This window comes from Clupea harengus, chromosome 14 (assembly GCF_900700415.2).
Source record: "Clupea harengus chromosome 14, Ch_v2.0.2, whole genome shotgun sequence".
Taxonomy (NCBI): domain Eukaryota; kingdom Metazoa; phylum Chordata; class Actinopteri; order Clupeiformes; family Clupeidae; genus Clupea; species Clupea harengus.
In genome coordinates, this window is record NC_045165.1 from 10,392,743 (window position 1) to 10,410,242 (window position 17,500).

At 42.3% G+C, this 17,500-nt stretch overlaps 1 protein-coding gene across 1 annotated transcript in view; it reads right to left on the reverse strand.

Moving 5' to 3' along the window:
• LOC105899590 overlaps positions 1-17,500 on the reverse strand; it is a 38,582-nt gene that overhangs the window by 15,788 nt on the left and 5,294 nt on the right. Inside the window, exons 5-19 of the mRNA XM_042709809.1 lie at positions 16,320-16,815; positions 14,130-14,613; positions 13,732-13,861; positions 10,325-10,566; positions 9,935-10,197; positions 9,302-9,618; positions 6,278-6,398; positions 5,258-5,408; positions 5,015-5,097; positions 4,845-4,921; positions 4,644-4,657; positions 4,287-4,502; positions 2,819-2,953; positions 2,362-2,511; positions 1,394-1,534 (exon numbers count right to left, since the gene is read on the reverse strand). Of these exons, the coding sequence (XP_042565743.1) occupies positions 1,394-1,534; positions 2,362-2,511; positions 2,819-2,953; positions 4,287-4,502; positions 4,644-4,657; positions 4,845-4,921; positions 5,015-5,097; positions 5,258-5,408; positions 6,278-6,398; positions 9,302-9,618; positions 9,935-10,197; positions 10,325-10,566; positions 13,732-13,861; positions 14,130-14,613; positions 16,320-16,815 (3,020 nt within the window). The remainder of the gene's footprint in view (positions 1-1,393; positions 1,535-2,361; positions 2,512-2,818; positions 2,954-4,286; positions 4,503-4,643; positions 4,658-4,844; positions 4,922-5,014; positions 5,098-5,257; positions 5,409-6,277; positions 6,399-9,301; positions 9,619-9,934; positions 10,198-10,324; positions 10,567-13,731; positions 13,862-14,129; positions 14,614-16,319; positions 16,816-17,500) is intronic.

Sequence of the window (17,500 nt, forward strand, 5' to 3'; positions counted from 1 at the left end):
CACAAACGTGTAAAATATTATAAATGTTAAATGTAAATGTTACATTTAAATGTAAATGATAAATGATAAATGTAAATATAAATGTAAATGTTAAATGTTCATGTCTTGAAAACGGAATATTACAATACATACGGTAATTGGGCAACGGGCAATAGAATGTATTGTAATATTCAGTTTTCAAATATGCAGCATTTTACAAAGGCACCCCATATAAACAGTGTTTCAAAATATTATTGTGCACTTTACACATTTTGTTTCTCTATTTCAGCTCTTGTTTTTATGTTTATATTAGTGCTGTCAAACGATTAAAATATTTAATCGCGATTAATCGCATTTATGTCATAGTTAACTCAAAATTAATCGCGATTAATCGCAAATTTGTATCTATTCTAAATGTCCCTTCATTTATTTATTTTTTCCATCATTTTATTTGTATTGTAATGCCCTTATCAACATGGAAAAGTGAATTTGCTTGCTTTATGCAAATGTTTTATTTTATTGAAAACCAACATTGCCAAATAGGGCGGTACAAAATAAAATTTCAGGTAAACAAGGCCTATAGTGCAGTTAAACCATGGCTTAATATTGTATTTTTTTTTTTTCAAGTTTGCTGGGAACATAGCAGTCAGGCCTCTTATTTCAGAAACAATGAACCGTAACAGTTAGGTTACCAATAAAAGGTAAGCCTACTACTTCTTTGCTTTCAGCCAGCTGCCTGTTCAGCCAGCTGCCCATTTTCAGACAACAGTGAAGCTTGCTTCTTTTGCACAACACAACTTTTAAAAGTAAACTTTCCATTCAGAAGCTTTTTATCATCCATTTCGCCGTATGGCGCTCACCATTCACTCTCAAACCGTAACGTTAGCCTACTACACAGTTTGCGAGGCCAAAAAGAACGTTAATCTAAAAAAAAAAAAAAAAAAAAATTAAATCTCTCGCGTTAATCTCGCGATAAAATAATTAACGGCGTTAAAATGGGTTTGCGTTAACGCCGTTAATAACGCGTTAAACTGACAGCACTAGTTTATATGTATTCTTTGTTTATATGTATTATTTGTTTATATGTTCTTCCAAATCATAAACAAATGATATATATCCACCACAATGTACAACTTATTTCAAACATATAACCCACACCAAAACCTAACTGAGCCCATGCTGCTGTCATTAATGAGTCTGATGTAATTAAACACTTTCCAGTTTGGCCCATAGCTCAATTCAAACACTCCTTAGGTACTCCACAGGCAGTGATGTTAATACTTCAATTATACTCCCTTGTGAAACTACACAAAGATACACACATACACTGGAAGCATAAATGGTAGAAAGGTGTATTGGTAGAGCCTGACAGGTTCTTGGCTGGCTGGCTGAGAGATTCATTTATCTTGCTCACCTTGAGGAAGTATTTGAAAGCACCTCTGTACAGATATGCCCTCACGCTGTTTGGCTGTATCTTGATGGCTTCGTTGCAGTTCAGAATAGCTGTAGAATATCGGCTGTTGGTCCCATAGAAGGTTGCACGACTCAAATACACCTGTTTTTTAAAAGGGTCAGAGAGTTTGGAAAGGGTGAGAAGAGGGAAAAGAGCCAAGCTGATCAGAGATCAGAAAAAAAAAGATTCACAGGAACTCTCTATAATGTCAAAGAAACTACTTCTCCACTTCCGAATAATTCGCTGTAATGTGAGGTAAGTGCATGTGCAAGGCTGTGCTGAGGTTTCTGCTGAACAGATGCTGAGAGTGAGGAGGGACTGAGGAGATACTCAGCAGCACTTAAGGGATCTTTACAAAACACTCCACTTTTCTCCACTTGTAAAAACCTTCGTTTGTGAGTATTAACCTCCAAGAGGTACTTCACAGCTTGGGAAGAAAAGAAAATCCCAGCATTCACAACCAACAATTCTCGAAGGGCTCCGGAAATTGCCATTCATCAGAGGGTTCTAAAAAAATAGAAAAACCTTTGAAGACTTTTCAGTGGAGACACATCAAAGAACTCTGAAGGAGTGGAAAGCCTTCCTGCAATGCCAATGCAGGGTCATTTTTCTGTAGATGCTGGGAAAATCCATTGGAGTGTTGGAGTAGCTCTACTTCTATCTAGGATGTTTTCGTTACTAGGCTAGGCTAGGTATCTGCTTTTTTTTTTACTTAACGCCTTGTGCAAAAACAGGAACAAACTCACCTCCCTTCCAAAAATAAACCTCAAATAATCTTCTAACAGAGTGTAATGATGATTGTGTTTCTCATATTAGGAAACTGACAGGCATGGTTAAGTCATCTATTCCATCAATACACTAGTCGGAGTTGAAAACTTGCAAACTTCTAGGCTTAAGTGTAACACAAGTGTGTGTAGGGCAGATCCCACCTGGAAGAAGTAGGGGTTGAGGGACAGCGCGCGGTTGAAGTCCTGAACACTCCTGCTCTGGTTGAGCCGCATGCGGCACAGGCCACGTTGGTGGTAGGCGTCGGCGTAGTCCGGGTTGATCTTCAACGCATTAGTGAACGCATCACAAGCCTAAGAGGGAGATTCCCGTTCAGCCACAAAAACACAGCTTCCTCTGTAGCTATGTTAATATACAGTCACATTCATTTATAGTGATTCAATGTGACTCCTTGCATGGGCAAAGTTGTTTCTGAAGTTTCATTACTGATATCGGGATCCAGTGACGTATAAAGGCTACATATACTAAAATGTTACTGTTTACGATGTTTTTTGGGGGGTGATTTATGGCACACATGTAAATGAGCACTCAAATAATGATTTGTTCCTTGCAATGCTCCCCTATGCACTTATCACTTTAAGACACTTCTGCAATCAGCACCTGCTGCAGGAGGTCCTGGGACATGTAGCACATTCCCATCAGGTGGTAGATCTGAGCGGCCTCTGGTGCAGTCACTGGGTGACTCTCCACAGGGCACAGAACCGCCAGGGCCTTTTTAAAGCTCTCCACCGCCTCCTGCAAGCAGTAGATATAAAGCATGAGCGCAAACACAAAGGAGTAACAAGGACGAGGGCGAAGAGACAAAAGGCGAGTGTGTGCTGAGATCAAGGGAAAGTTAAAAAAAAACACCCTGCAGAGAAGAAGGTCCCACCATCTCCCTGCAATTGTTTCAGATCAGACGTTTCTATAACTGACAGATTACGATTATATTGACTAGTAAACAAAGCGCTGATTGCATCTCTGCAAGTGGCTAGCAGCACGTGCACATATTGTGCATTTAAAAATGGGAAGAGAACATCAGCAATAACCACCTATGGAGTTACGAAAGCCCATTAGCAAAGAGCACTGAACTAGGGACCCTAAAGAGCATAGTAATTACTGTCTGGAGAAAATAACCACTTTCATCTGTAGCGCATGTCTCTCAACCTCCACACTTCAGGGGCCTGTGGGTGTTAAAACGACTTCTATCACACCACAACACAAATTAATTGCTCACAGTATATGACCTACTTACTGAGAGACAGCATACCTGGTCTCAAAGACGACAACTGATTTCCGATGAAAACGTTGCCTTGAATTCCCACACAATAACTCTCTACTGCCTAAGACAGGGGTACTCAATAGGCGGACCGCGGTCCGGATCCGGACCCAGACACAATCAAATTTTGACCGAAGCCAAAATCAACATTCTAATTGAATCATGATCCAAGCGAGTTTTCATTGGTGCGTGATTTCGCGCTATATCGCTATATTTTTTCCTACTCAATGTGGTTTCTATCTTCCGTGTCCAATCCAGAGGTCCAATCAGGAGCTGTAATAACAACATCACTATGACAACTCACTCACTAAATGTTGGCCGCAAGCTCTTTGGGTCACGCAGGTTGTGTGTGTCAATGGCAACAACGCGGGCAGATAGATTTGTGAATGGTATCTTTTTCTCAGCAAACGAAAATCATGGCGGGCTTTAAACCCGACAAAAAACGAAAAGTTGATTCCAAAAATCGCGAATTTAAGACAGAGTGGACTGACAAGTATGCCTTGTGTCGCCTTTCACACAAATAAGGCCACATCACCTCTTGTGCATAGTTCGGACGTTTTTGTTGGAGTTTGGGGATTTTGACCGTCACTGTTCCGGACCCTGGACTGAATGGAAATTTGGCGAGTGGACCTTTTGGGTTTCTAATTGAGTACCCCTGGTCTAAGAGATGTCTGGTATGTGGAGTTATGGTCTGATATATGAAATCCACCTAAATCTAACAAGGGTAATGAGCTTTAGATCTGTACAGTAAGGCCTTGGAAAAGAAGGATGATCTGTGCAGTTATGGAGGTGAGGAGGCCAGGGACTCACCGGGAACAGGTTTGACTTCATCTGCGTCTTCCCCACGAGGATGAGGATGGGGAGACGGCTCTGGCCCACAGCGTGTGTCATGCAGGCGATGGCCCTGTCGTTGTTCCCCAGGAAAGACTGCACAGCAGCCTGCTGCAATGGGGACGAGCCCAGTGCTATGGGGGGGACAGAGGATGATGAGCCCAGTGCTATGGGGGGACAGAGGGTGATGATATACTGTACATATATCAGATTTAAATATACTATCTATTTTATATCCCTTTTAATGTTAGGAGGAAAAGTGATGTTTAAACGTGTACAGACTAAACTCAATGAAAAGGGAGATGAAAATATTAGGCATGACATTAGATTACTGACATTCTGAGTGTGTACTGTACAAGTAAAATTACAGAACAAAGAACATGGAAGCAGATTCAACATGACATGGGATCTGTCAGATGTTGGCCCCTAAGATTTAAAGCTAGGCAGCTCCCCAACACACACACACACACACACACACACACACACACACACAGCGTTACATAAGCAGCTGAGTGACGAATGCAGCGCACATCTAACCTTGGCTCATCTCAGCCGCATACTCGATGCAGCGGGTTGCCTGGGTGAACAATCCCATGTCGCATAAATACTGACCCCTGTGGAAAGAGACCGTCTTAAAGCTCACTATCACAACGTCTCATCATGTGGTGAAGACACATTTGCTGCTAGCAGACGGGGCGCTGCGTTACCTCAGGATGTAGAGCTGCTGAACGTCAGGCTTCATGTGTGAGGCACGGGTCAGATCCTTCAAAGCACTCTTCAAATCACCCGCCTGTTCATTAGGATACAGGATGGACTTCCAAGATTCAGCCACACACATGTACAGCACACTTTATTGTTTGGGGATCTGACCACAAACTCTAAATCAGTGATAATGGACACTGCTGCTGGGAGCAGATTATGTATTCAGCCACGATTTTATGAGTGCTTACAATATGGAAGGCCTTGGCACGGCAGATGTAAGCTCGAACGTAGGTGGGGTTTACTTTCAGGGCATTGGTAAACATCTGGATGGCCTCGTGTTGTTGGTTCATCTTCAGCATGTAAATAAGGCCCAGGTTCACATGGGCCACGGCTATAGTGCTGCCAGACGCCCCAAAAAAAGCACTATATCACACTGAGTGTTGAGTTAGCCTGTGACTAAGAAATGTGACAAACATGTGAAGAGCGGCACCATACAGAGCTTAGTTTTGAGTTTAGGTACAGAAAAACTATCTATAAACAAAATCACATATGAACAAAATCATAATGTAAACAAAATCACATTTAAACACAATCACATGTAAACACAATCACATCAAGTTTTATCCTGTACCCAGTTTAATTTAACACAAAATGTCTTCATTTATGAATATTATGTTTATTAATAATACATATATGTGCCTGTACTCCTGAAGTGTGCTCCATCCCTATCAAGTATATTATGTTGACATATAATTAACTTGCATTGGCAGGGAAGGTTATTATGTAACGATCAAATGCATTGAAAACAGGGTAGATGAAGTGCTCTTCCTTTCATTACATTGTTGGTCTTGTGTGGGACCCTTCAAGTAAAGTGTTATCCAAACATTTAGAGGAAATCAATTGGCAGGACAATTCCATTGTGTTTGCATGCTTGCTTCCTCACTGTGCTTCCTTTCTAACATTGGGCTGAGTGACGCACACAAGAAACCGAAGTGGTCTGAGGCAGAGGCACGCAAAAACTAAATGACTGTATCCAAGACTGCTTTATCTATCTATTTCTGTGTTGTTTGACACAGCACTGATGACATTTGAACCATTTCAAGAGTGCATCTTTGCATGCTACTTTTTTTGGTTGTTATTATGGAACATACTTCAAAAACACTTTGACTTTTCCCCCTTTTTCTTTGTCCAAAACAGAAGGCAGAGAGTCAACACACAGTACGGGGGAGAGGGGGTGTTGCGAGAGGGGGGTGCTGGGGGGGGGTCACCTGTCGACTTTGACGACGGTTTCAAAGTCAGCCAGGGCCTGTTTCCACAGCCTGAGGTCGGAGTAGATCAGGCCACGGTGCAGGAAGGCGCTGACGTTTGCCGGGCTGTCGTTGATCAGCACTGCAATACAAACACCACCGATCAGCATTCTGGTGTGTACACACTGGCAGAGCTGAGGTGAAATGGGGCACTGTAAATCATAATATCTTCAAGGAAGTGACATGTCTTTTGTCTGGATTTATGTCTTACACAAGCCCTTTGTTCACCTCACACATGGTCACTTGAAAGTCTTTCAACCTGCAACTTTCACTACCAGCAAACTGAAAGCAGCACTCCTGCCGTTGTCATTCAGGAGTTCCTGAAGAGCTTTATTTGGTGTGTTGTGACTGTGTTTCGATTTTCAGGAGGATTAATAGGTACTGTCAACCTACACGGAATGAAGGACCAGTCTTTACAGAATTGTACTCTTACAGCCTGTCTGGGGTTTGACTAATGCTATTAACTTGTCCAATTTTTCTTTAAGCCATCTTTCTGCATGCCAAAAACAACTTGAGGGGCTTTCAAAGATATGTCAATGTAAAGGACATGTTGAGTGACTCTCTGATGTGCCCCCTTTGATACACCCAGTTAGACAGATCAAAGAAAAGATGCTAGAACTATTATTCCAAACACCCTTCAAGCAATGATGACAAAAATCCTCTTTGATGAATGCCTATGTGCATTTAGCAGAAGCCGTATGGGATGCTTTGTGTGACGAGAGGGTGTTTCTGGGAAATTTTAAAATATACCATGTCTGAGCAGAGATGAATGAAAGAGGAGACTGAAGGTGAAGTGGAACTGGTGGCGATGCTGAGGGGACGTGTGGCTGGGCATACAAATTACCCTAATCTCAGCTAAAATTTTTTTGCTTAGAGGACACGGAGGACGTTAATGGGACTCACTCTCTCTCTATCTCTGTATGTGTGTGTGTGTGTGTGTGTGCATTATTCTTATGTAGTGCCTAAGCTGTGTGTAAATGTACTGTATGTATTTGTGTCTGTGTAGCTATTCCATATTCATGATTTTCTTCTGGCGTCTGTGGCAGTGTGGTTCTGCCTATATGCATATTGTAATGTAGAAGGAGGAGATACATTCGGGTGTGTGTGCATCCAAGTGTGTATGTGTGTGTGAATGCTACACCTGGACCCACACATCCGTGACCATATAAGCCATTTGTTTTTCTAACACAGATACAAAAATGGCAAGAAGCAAATCACTAGGGATTACAATTCAATTCAATTTTATTTATATAGTGGAAAGTTAAAACTCCCTTTTAACAGGAAGAAACCTTAAGCAGAACCCAGCTAATTAGGGGGGACCCATCTGCTTGGAATCGCCGAGGTAAGAAGATAGAAAAAGGGTGGGGGGCAGAGAAGAAGGGAGGAGAGGAGAGAATAAGAGCAAGCAGATACATTTTAGTTGTAATAAAGATTAGTTGTAGTTAGGAGGGAACAAGGTTGGTATGCGCACATAAGACCAATGGAGATACGTAGGTGTTAGAGGCTTTCAACCACAACACTTTGGTTGGATTTCGGTTTTTGAGGACGATCACTCGAGGGAACTTTTAAAAGGAATTGTCTGAGCCTGCTGAAAAAGCGACTTGGGGTCATGAATTAATCTGAATTTACATTGAGATATGCGAGATATGTGAAATGTTGTCGAGGTGTATCTTGAGGTGTATCTGTTGTTGTCTCTGGTAGTGACACGTGTACTAATCCATTATGAGTATATAGGGGTAAGCGGTCTGGGACGCAAGACACCACCGTTGAGCCTTCTGGAGGTATTGTGGGCCTAATTCAATGAAACGGTTTCAAGGCCGCAGTGAAATGCTCATGAAGACAGCTTTGTTGTTGTTGTTGTATTCTGCTGCTCAGGTTCTATGGTTAGGCAGTCATATTGTTGTGTTTAGTAGTTGTGGGCTACAGACAGCGCATGTTGTACTGTGAAGGAGGGCCTTTACAGATCCTGGGTACTGGGGGTACAGCCGGTTGTGTGTTGTTGTTGTTGTATCCTGCTGCACAGGATCTATGATTGGCCAGTTGCTATATTGGTTAGGTTGCTGGATATGAGTGCTTGCATTCGGCAGTAAGAGGACTGGTTAAAAAAGCAAAAGCAATGCAAACATATTGCATTCTGGAATGAAACTCCTCAATCTACCTCACATCTAAAAGAACATGATGGAAAGGTTGCTCTTCGTGTCATATAATTGACACAACCTCAATCCGTCATACAATCTTTTAGAGATAGAGGTCTCACCAAACACAACCATGCTGGTAAGGCAATCATGTCACATAAACAGATAAAAAAGGGGCAATTCTGTCAAAATAAAAAAATAAAAACAGCAACATATCTCATGCCAGAGGGAAACATTAAAATATGGATTCCTTTATTCACGCATTCTATTAAACCATCTCTTTTGCAGACCACACCACCTTGTTATTCATTACAAATTGGACTCTATCAAACATATAAACCCAATACACACTACATGAACATCTCACTATATATCCATAATCTACTGCACCTTGATAACAGCAACAGTAATCCCACATTGAATATGATTGCAGTGTCACCCATGAAGCCTCTATCACTTGATGGAACCGCATATTGATGTTTTCCTGGCCTGATTTGTTGTTGCATGGTGGTTCTTGTGTGAGCATATAAATGCTCATATAGGGGATTGATGGAACTGCAAAATAGCTATTCTACTGTTATTCTGTATCATTTGTATCTTTAACATATATTGATGTTTCCTGCTCTGATTGGCTGTTGCATGGTGGTTATTGTGTGAGCATATAAATGCTCATATAGGGGACTGATGGAACCAGAAATATTGATATTCTGTTGTTGTAAAAGACATGAACTTAGTGTAGCATTATTTTGTATCTGCAACTCATTTTGGATGTGTACTCTGGTAGAATCTGGTTCCATCACACTCTTGCTGAGAGATGGGGTTATGTTTATATATGTATGTGTTACTGTACCAGATGTGCTCAGGTCCCTGATACCACTCTCAGGCTGTCTCTTTCGCACCAGGCAGCCACGGTGGTAGAAGGCCAGCCAGTTGTTGGGGTTCAGGTGCAGGGCCAGGGACAAGTCGTCCGCAGCATTGTTAAACTGACCCAGCTTGACGTAGATCTGGCCCCGGTAGGTCCTGTGGTACAAAAGGACTGTGTGAGGCAGTGTGGTGGCCTTTCTATGGTTTCTAATGGTCAAACTCCAAGATCCAGTCAAGGCCGTGGGTCTGGTCAGCAGGTAGGGGATTACGCACTCTCGATACTCCAAACTTGAAAGGTTATAATCCATTTATTTGGCTCCAAAAAGGTGGACATAAACGAGTTGTAAATTCATACAAGAAAACGAATGCAGATATAGAAACAATATACAAATATAGAAACAATATAATCACATAACAGAACCAAAGTAACCCAGGGAAAATACAAACTTTATATGTCCAAAACAGATACAACAGGCAGTGACAAAAAGTGTCTGCTAGGACTAGGGCATGTATGTATGTGACAAGGTGGAAAAGGGGGGGGGGGGGGGGGGGGGGGGGGGGGGGGGGACCACGAGTGCTGTCAGCACCATGGGCTGCCGTCTGAGCCCCGGAAGCTTACCTGGCCTCGGCATGTCCCGGCTCCTGATGCAGCACTGAGGAGAAGTCTGCGAGCGCCACCAGCCAGTTTGAGTTCTGGAAGTAGTGCTGCCCGTGGATCATCAGGGCGTCCGTCCTTTTATGGTTTACGCTGTATGTCTGCAATTTAAAAAAGAAAAAGAAAAATGAGGTGAGGTGAGACATGAGGTAAGAAAAGATTATGCCTGACACAAATAGCAATGTCTTCACGAGCTCACAAAAAGCACTCTTCCATGGCATTCCAAAGTGCATCCACAGCAATCAATCAGAAGAGCGCAATTCAATTTAAATCTACATCAACAAAATAGTACTACAGAAAAGCACCTTTCACATGGGCTTAGTTAATAGATTAAGTTTGTATGGTCTTGTCTGCCATTTGTCTGTGTGTGTGTGTGTGTGTGTGAGTGTGTGTGTGTGTGTGCATGTGTTTGCGGTGTACTTTAGCGTAGTCCTCCATGGCCAGCAGTATCTCATTTGTCTGCATGTAAATCTGGGCCCTCCTGAAGTAGTTCTTATCATCCTCTGGCCTGCATCTGATGGCCTTGGTGAAGTTGATAATGGCCAGAGTGCTCTGTCCTCTGGCCCTGTAGATTTCAGCCCTGGAGTGGAACGCATCTGGAAAATTAAAAACACAAGTCCAAATGATTTTAGACTGAACCAATTTAATGGTTTTCCTTTTGCATATTGCCCGGGTCGTGTATAGTTGACACAGGACTATATTACACTTATCTCTCTGGTTGAATAAAGAATATATAAAAGACCAAAACACAAACTGAAGCAGTAAGGAGGAACAACAGCAGTGTGTCCCCACACATCAGTCTACAGTCCAAAGTCTCCCACTCAGTGAGCTACTGCTGGGTGTCTGCGGGAGCAGCCTTACTAATGCGCTCCAGCTGGACCGACACACAACATATCACAGCATGTGCAGGATCTCTGCCGCCTGCACATAAATACAAATACATTTCTGCTGTAAGGGAATACTTGATAATGACAAAAAGTACAACATGGCACAAAAAAATCTCAAACTGTTGGTATATGAAATCTGTAGTGGCAGGGAGTCACACACAGAGCTGTATGGTTTAATTAGCACAGCTGTAAAATGATTGGCTCACTGGACTCTGCAGATCCCCAAGCACACATTTAACCTCCAGTCACTGGCTCGTATTGCATTAAACAGTGCTGCAATTGTTGTAGAGTTTTATTAATTTAGATATTTAGTTATTTATATTAGGTCTTATTCCACTTATTGCAACTGCAAGTTATATTTCAATGAACTCTGTAATCGCATGGGTAGACATAGTATGTTGTTTGCACGTGATATGATTCAGTACTATTAATTACAATTGAAGGAATTTTAAAATGTAATAATTTAATTACACAATTAAACAATTCACAATCCAAGGCTTAGGCGCAGTGACTAAGTGTTTTTGCAGAGTGGCCAAAGACACATATGCAGAGCATTGGAGCTGAATAATCATAACAACTACGGCAAGAGTTGTGAGAGAATGTGGGAGCAGCACTACAATGGCAAGCCCTGTTAATATTTAGAAGTTCCACAGTATTTACGTTAAAGATATCTGCAGTGCATTTTTGACCAGTCAAAACGTTGATTCAAGATATCTTCAATATAATGTTGTCTAGTCAAAATTCCAATTAAAGATATCTGCAATTACATGTGTCAGAATTTTCCACTGAGTTGTATGGTGAAACTAATTGTATTTACAATTCAGTTTTGCCTATCTGAAATGTGAATTCCAGATATCTTTTATTATATTCTATTACTAGTCGAAACTAAAATTAAAGATATTGTATGGAAGTACAGTATATCCTGCCTGAGCACACGACAAAATAGGGAAAGCAGCCACTGTGACCCCCACCAAACATGTGGTCACCATTATCTTCCAAATTGTAATCTTATCATGGTAATAAAGGAACGGTCCACACCCCAGTATCACTCAGATACCTGGGGTTAGGAAGCAAACACAGGTGTGAGCGACTGCAACCACTTAAAGTATGGGAATGGGGGCAGGCCAGTGAGAACCATCTCAGCCAAAGGATCAGGGGAACTCCTTATCAGCGCTGATTGGGTTTTGGATACCCAAAATGATATCTAAGATATCTTCAAATTAAAAATATCTTTCATCGGAATTTTGACTGGTCATAATAAGATCTTTAACTTGAGTTGTGACTAGTCGTGATTTAAATGAAGATGTCTGAAATTGACATTTCAGGTAGGCATAATTGAATTGTAGGTATCTTTAATTACTTTCCTCATTAAAGTCAATGGGGAATTGTTAGTAGTCAGTAATGTAATTAGAGATGTGTTTTATTGTAATTTTGCCTAGACAAAATTAAATTCCAGATATCTTGAATTGACATTTTCACTAGTCATATATGCATTGTGGATATCTGTGATGTGAATCTTGTCAGTCCAATAAATGATAAAATAGTGCAGAAAAGTGTGTCGTCATTTAGGATATGCAAAAAGAAATCATGACTAGTCAAAATGTATTTGTAGATATACAGTAAAAATACCGCACAGACCACAAATCACAGCCGCCAGAATTACTTAAAAAAATTCCCATGGTAAGTTTAACTTTATTTCATGTAATACACAGTTACTTCTTACTAAAGCAGGAAAGTATAATGCTTGGTTACGTTAGGTAGGAAAGTAGCTTAACAGTCTCTTTCACAGTAGGTGAACGGGTTGAAATTGAGATGCGAGTTAGCTCAATGTAAACCTGAGATATAACATACCTCTTATTGCTGACGAGACATGAACTAGCTTGCATCACTTCTGTTTCTAGCATGCAAAACTGTCTGAAGGAATTGGTGAGTTAGCGAGCCATGCAGCTTAATGTGCAGTGCCTGTCTCAAGCAAGTTTATTACGGTTAGATAACAAATATGTCGACTAACTCATTTGAATTATCATGCCCCATGCTCAGTCCAGGTATTTTGACGCGTCAGATAATGATGTTATTGATTCTTGCAGTAATGCTTAATCATATGAAAACTAGTATGAAATAATAATAATAACAGTAATGAAGACACAGACAGTTTTTCGTTGCCCTTGTAGCCATTGTGCTTGCTCTAGGGAGGTTCAGGCCCTGGGCTCTGAAGAGCGCCTAGAGACAATTTTATTGTTTTGGCGCTATAAAAATAAAATTTAATTGATTTGAATTGTATTGAAATGTTGCCAAACACACACACCCCACCCCCACCGGAAACAACTGACCACCATACTCCATCAAAAAACAAACCACACATCTACGAGTTAAAGGCTTGTGTGTACTTTTCAAAATGTGGTCACATAAGGTCTTCGGTGCAAGCAGAAATGAGGGCTAGCAATATAGTTGAGGCTGAACTCATCTTGACCTACGTCAAGACTCAGAGAGACTGAGACATCTGAGAGGTCAGGGCAAAAACGTGTGGTCTGAAACCAGTCCTGTGCACACTGCAAATGGACTGAGGCACTCACCCTGCAGTTGATGCATGCACCCCGTTACTAACCCTCTCTCGGTTGGACCTAGACATTTTCAAGCTGGCCAGCGTTTGAAAGCTGGTGATTTTCTAACCCTCTACAGAAGCAGAACACTGCACAAATTGCAGGAATGCAATCATATGAGGAACCGAATAATAGGCCTGTGCAACATAGTGACGTGATTCTGTGCATTGGTTTTTCAAGACGCAGTACAAGACAGTCACAGTAATTGTGTATTGAGCATTTATTATCTGATACATTCTCATCGGCATACGTACATGTCTCTCCATTGACCTACCGGCATGCTTCTTTGTGTGCTTGATGATGAAGTTGAGGTCATTCAGGGCACTGCTGTCGTCCTTTCTGAGCAGATAAATGCTGTGTCTGTGCCAGTAGGCATCAAGTAAGCCCGGCTCCAGGGATATGGCCTTTTATAGAGACAAACAATGTCACGTCCAACCATGCACAGCCAAGTTGTTAACAAAAACAGACCTCTGCTATGCCTGTTTCTCAGCTGATAAGCTCCTCTAGCCTAAGCATCACAGTGGTATTCATAATGTTTCATTTGATTCTTTTTAGAAAAATTCTGCATATTCTGTAAAATTCTAAAAACACACATCCACTTTTTTGTAATGAACAAGTTTAACTACAATTCAGGAACAAATGATGACAAATGATGAGAGCAGCTGTGTTCACCTGGTTGAGGTCCTCCATGGCCTGGTTGAGGAGGCCGAGCTTCTTGTACAGTCCCCCGCGACGGCACAAGTCAAAGGCGCCGACTGTCTTCTGCTGGGCCATGGCCTGGCTCAGGGCCTCCACCTCCTCCTGCAGGTCGGCCACGGTGACCCCCTCGGGGAGCGCCTTGGACAGGTCCACGTTCTCTAGCTCCGGAGTCACCTCGCGGGTCTCCGTCCGCTCGCTGTCGACAACCAAGGCGTTCCTCCGGCTGTCCACGATAATGCGGCTGGCGCTCTCCTTCAGTGGGGGGAAGACCTCGTCAAACCAGGCATTCCAGATTTCCCGCACCCACTCACGCACCTCCACCTCCGGCGGTACGCCTCCACGCTCAGTGGCGAAACCCTGGAAGTCCAGCAGGAGTGGCTGGCTGGGCCAGCGCAGGAGGCTGCCACACAGTCCACTGGCAGAACCCGTCTGGGGCAACAGTCTCACAGATTCACTCCTGTTTAACACATATAAACATACAGACACACATTACATACATTACCTGTACATCCGCACAAGAGAAAAGTGTATTTGAGATCACTGATGCCGAATGCGCAAACATTTTCTACACTAGAATGCCCAAATAATTTTGACTAGCTGTATCATTTTCCTTTTTTCAATTTATAACATTTGGAAACACAAATAAACAGCATGTATGAGTAGCCTGACGATGTCATACTCATAATTCTAGTCAGAATATGAGTCTGATACCGCTCCATTGGGCTGTGATTATGGGGCGGGTTTCAACCAAACCAGGAGAAAAAATGCCTCTTCGTTCAATTGGTTACCTACAACCAATCAGAACAACGTAGTATGTGACCAGGGCCAGCTGATAAATTCAACTTTTACCGGATCCCGTAGGAAGGAAGGCAAAAACATCTTTTCGATTGACAAATGCCTTGATCGCGTTTCTCTGTTCCTCTTTCAAAATTAATGCACTGTCAATGTCTAAATGGACTCGAATCTATACATTTCAGCTCTCCAGCGGCAGCCATGTTTGTTGAAAACGAATTCAACCCGCGTGTTGGTGACGTAGTTAATTACGTTACTGTTGATCATCTGTCCATCATCGTATAAAGCCCGCCTTGACAATTTGATTGGTCCGACTATTTCTGATCGGAGATAGTTTCTCCCCAATGGAGCAACGCCAGACCGAACTTCCCAACTTCAAATGTTGTGGGCGGGGCTAAGTTCGGTCTGGTATCCAGGCTAATGTATGAGGTTAACGCAATAAAAATACTATCACAGATGAGGACATAGCAGGACAGCAACTTGGGTGGTTGGAAACAACACACAGATTGAGAGATGGAGACTAATGACAGTCATGATGTTTTTTTATAGAACAGACATTGTTGCAAAATGAGCCAAATGGTCACATTGACAAGAGAACAGATGCAGCCATCAGCCAGCAGTCTGCTTGCTTAAAGCGCTTGTGTCGGCAATGTAATGACTAATAAACACATCTGAGTTTCCCTGGAGAGTTGCAAACAACACGAGCAGAGGCGGTTTTGTTTTGCTAGAGAAGGAGGACTATCTTTACCTATCTCTAAGGCTGTTTTCGGAACATTAAATAGAATGTCTTCCTCTGTACTCTCAGTGGCCTAGTTTCACTCTGCATTTCGTTCCAAGGTGAGGTAGGCTGAGGATATGCTTGCCATTAGTGTGGGTATGAGAGAGCTGTTTACCAACGCCACAAAGCCATTTACTTTGGACAGGATTGCATTTTCAAGCCTGCCTTAAATACAGACCTTAATATTCTTCTCTGGCTGTATTTCTAATGTTTCTCATGTTCACCTTCCTCTTTTAATTAGAGTTACTTTTTGCTGTTCTTTACAGCAGTCAAACGCAAATTGCTGCTTTCAAGCTAGCTCAGGTATCAATGCTTGTTGCACACTGCGCCTGAGAAAAATGAACCAGATTGTATGGTTAATACAGACCCAATTCTCCATCAAAAGCTCTTGTGTGGAAAAAATCCACATCTTGCCATTTCAACCTTTTGCCCTTGGCCTTTTAACGCTATTGAGTAGAGATGGTACCGTCCAAAGCATGCAAACAATGCATTGTGAAAACACAGTATTTTCCCACTGACATTTAAGTCTGAGTCTTAGTCCTGTGCTTGTGCCCTGGTTAACATGCTCCATGTAACAGCAACTCCACTCTCACCTGAGCAGTGTGCAGGGCTTCTCCTTCAGCTGGCTCAGGATCTCCGCCAGCTTACCAGGCCTTAGCTTCCTCCCTGCCTTGGCCCCCCTGCGCCTGGCGGGGATGCTCCTCTGGGACAGGTCCTCCTGCACCGCCCGGACCCGGGAGCTCTGCTGGCGCTGCGGGCGGACGTGGGGCCGTGCCTGAAGCAGGTGGGGGTCCACCACTCTTTCCGCCTCCGTGTCTGAGCCCTGGGAGGCCTTGACCAGTGAAGCCTGGCTGGTGGGCTGGTGGGCCTGCTGCTGCTGCTGCTGCTGCTGCTGGACGTCTCTGGTGGTCAGAGACTGCCTGAGCTTCCCCACCACCTCCAGCTCGGAGATGATGGAGTTGAAGTCGGCCCTGATCCTGAGGTCGGCATCAGCACTGGCGTTCAGGAGCGGGGCGGAAGAGGGACGCTTCAACTGGCCACAGGGATCGCAAATAGAAAGGATCAAAGTTAAACATAATAACTTCATAGCTCATTTGTTTAATTGTTAAATAAAATATAAGCGCAATTTAAGTCAGAGGTTATTATTACATACAGCATATACATTATACACACACATGACATGTTATCTAATTTCAACATGCCAGTACAAAACTCAGCAGGCTCAAATGAACACAATAAGAATGGAGAGAGGGAAGGAACTCGCATCTAACGTTTCACCTCAAAGTGTGCCATTTCACATGACATGAGTGCTCAAAAAGGAATTTATTACAAAAAAAAGAAAAAAACAAACAAAATATAATTCAGATTTATTTCTTACAATCGTTTATATATATATTTCGTATCACAGGTAGCCTCTGAAGACATGGTTGTAATATAATAAATATTAGATTTAATATATATATATATACACATTTAATATGCACTTAGTATAGAATATTTTAAGTGCATCGAGAAAAAACACAACTTAAGTATATTTCTTTTTCACCTGGTTCAAATGAAAACAACATGTATGGATGTTAAATTAGCATCAAATTACTGCAGGATTGTTTAAGCTAATTTATTGCAATGAAATATTAGAACGCTGTTCGCTCTATACTGTAAACAATTGAGAGCAGCTTGCTATCTAACGTGAACTGTGCCTGCAGGTGGCTTATATTAGAACCATGTCTTCAGGTACGTATCTGTGATACGAATTGCTAAACTATTCCAGTAG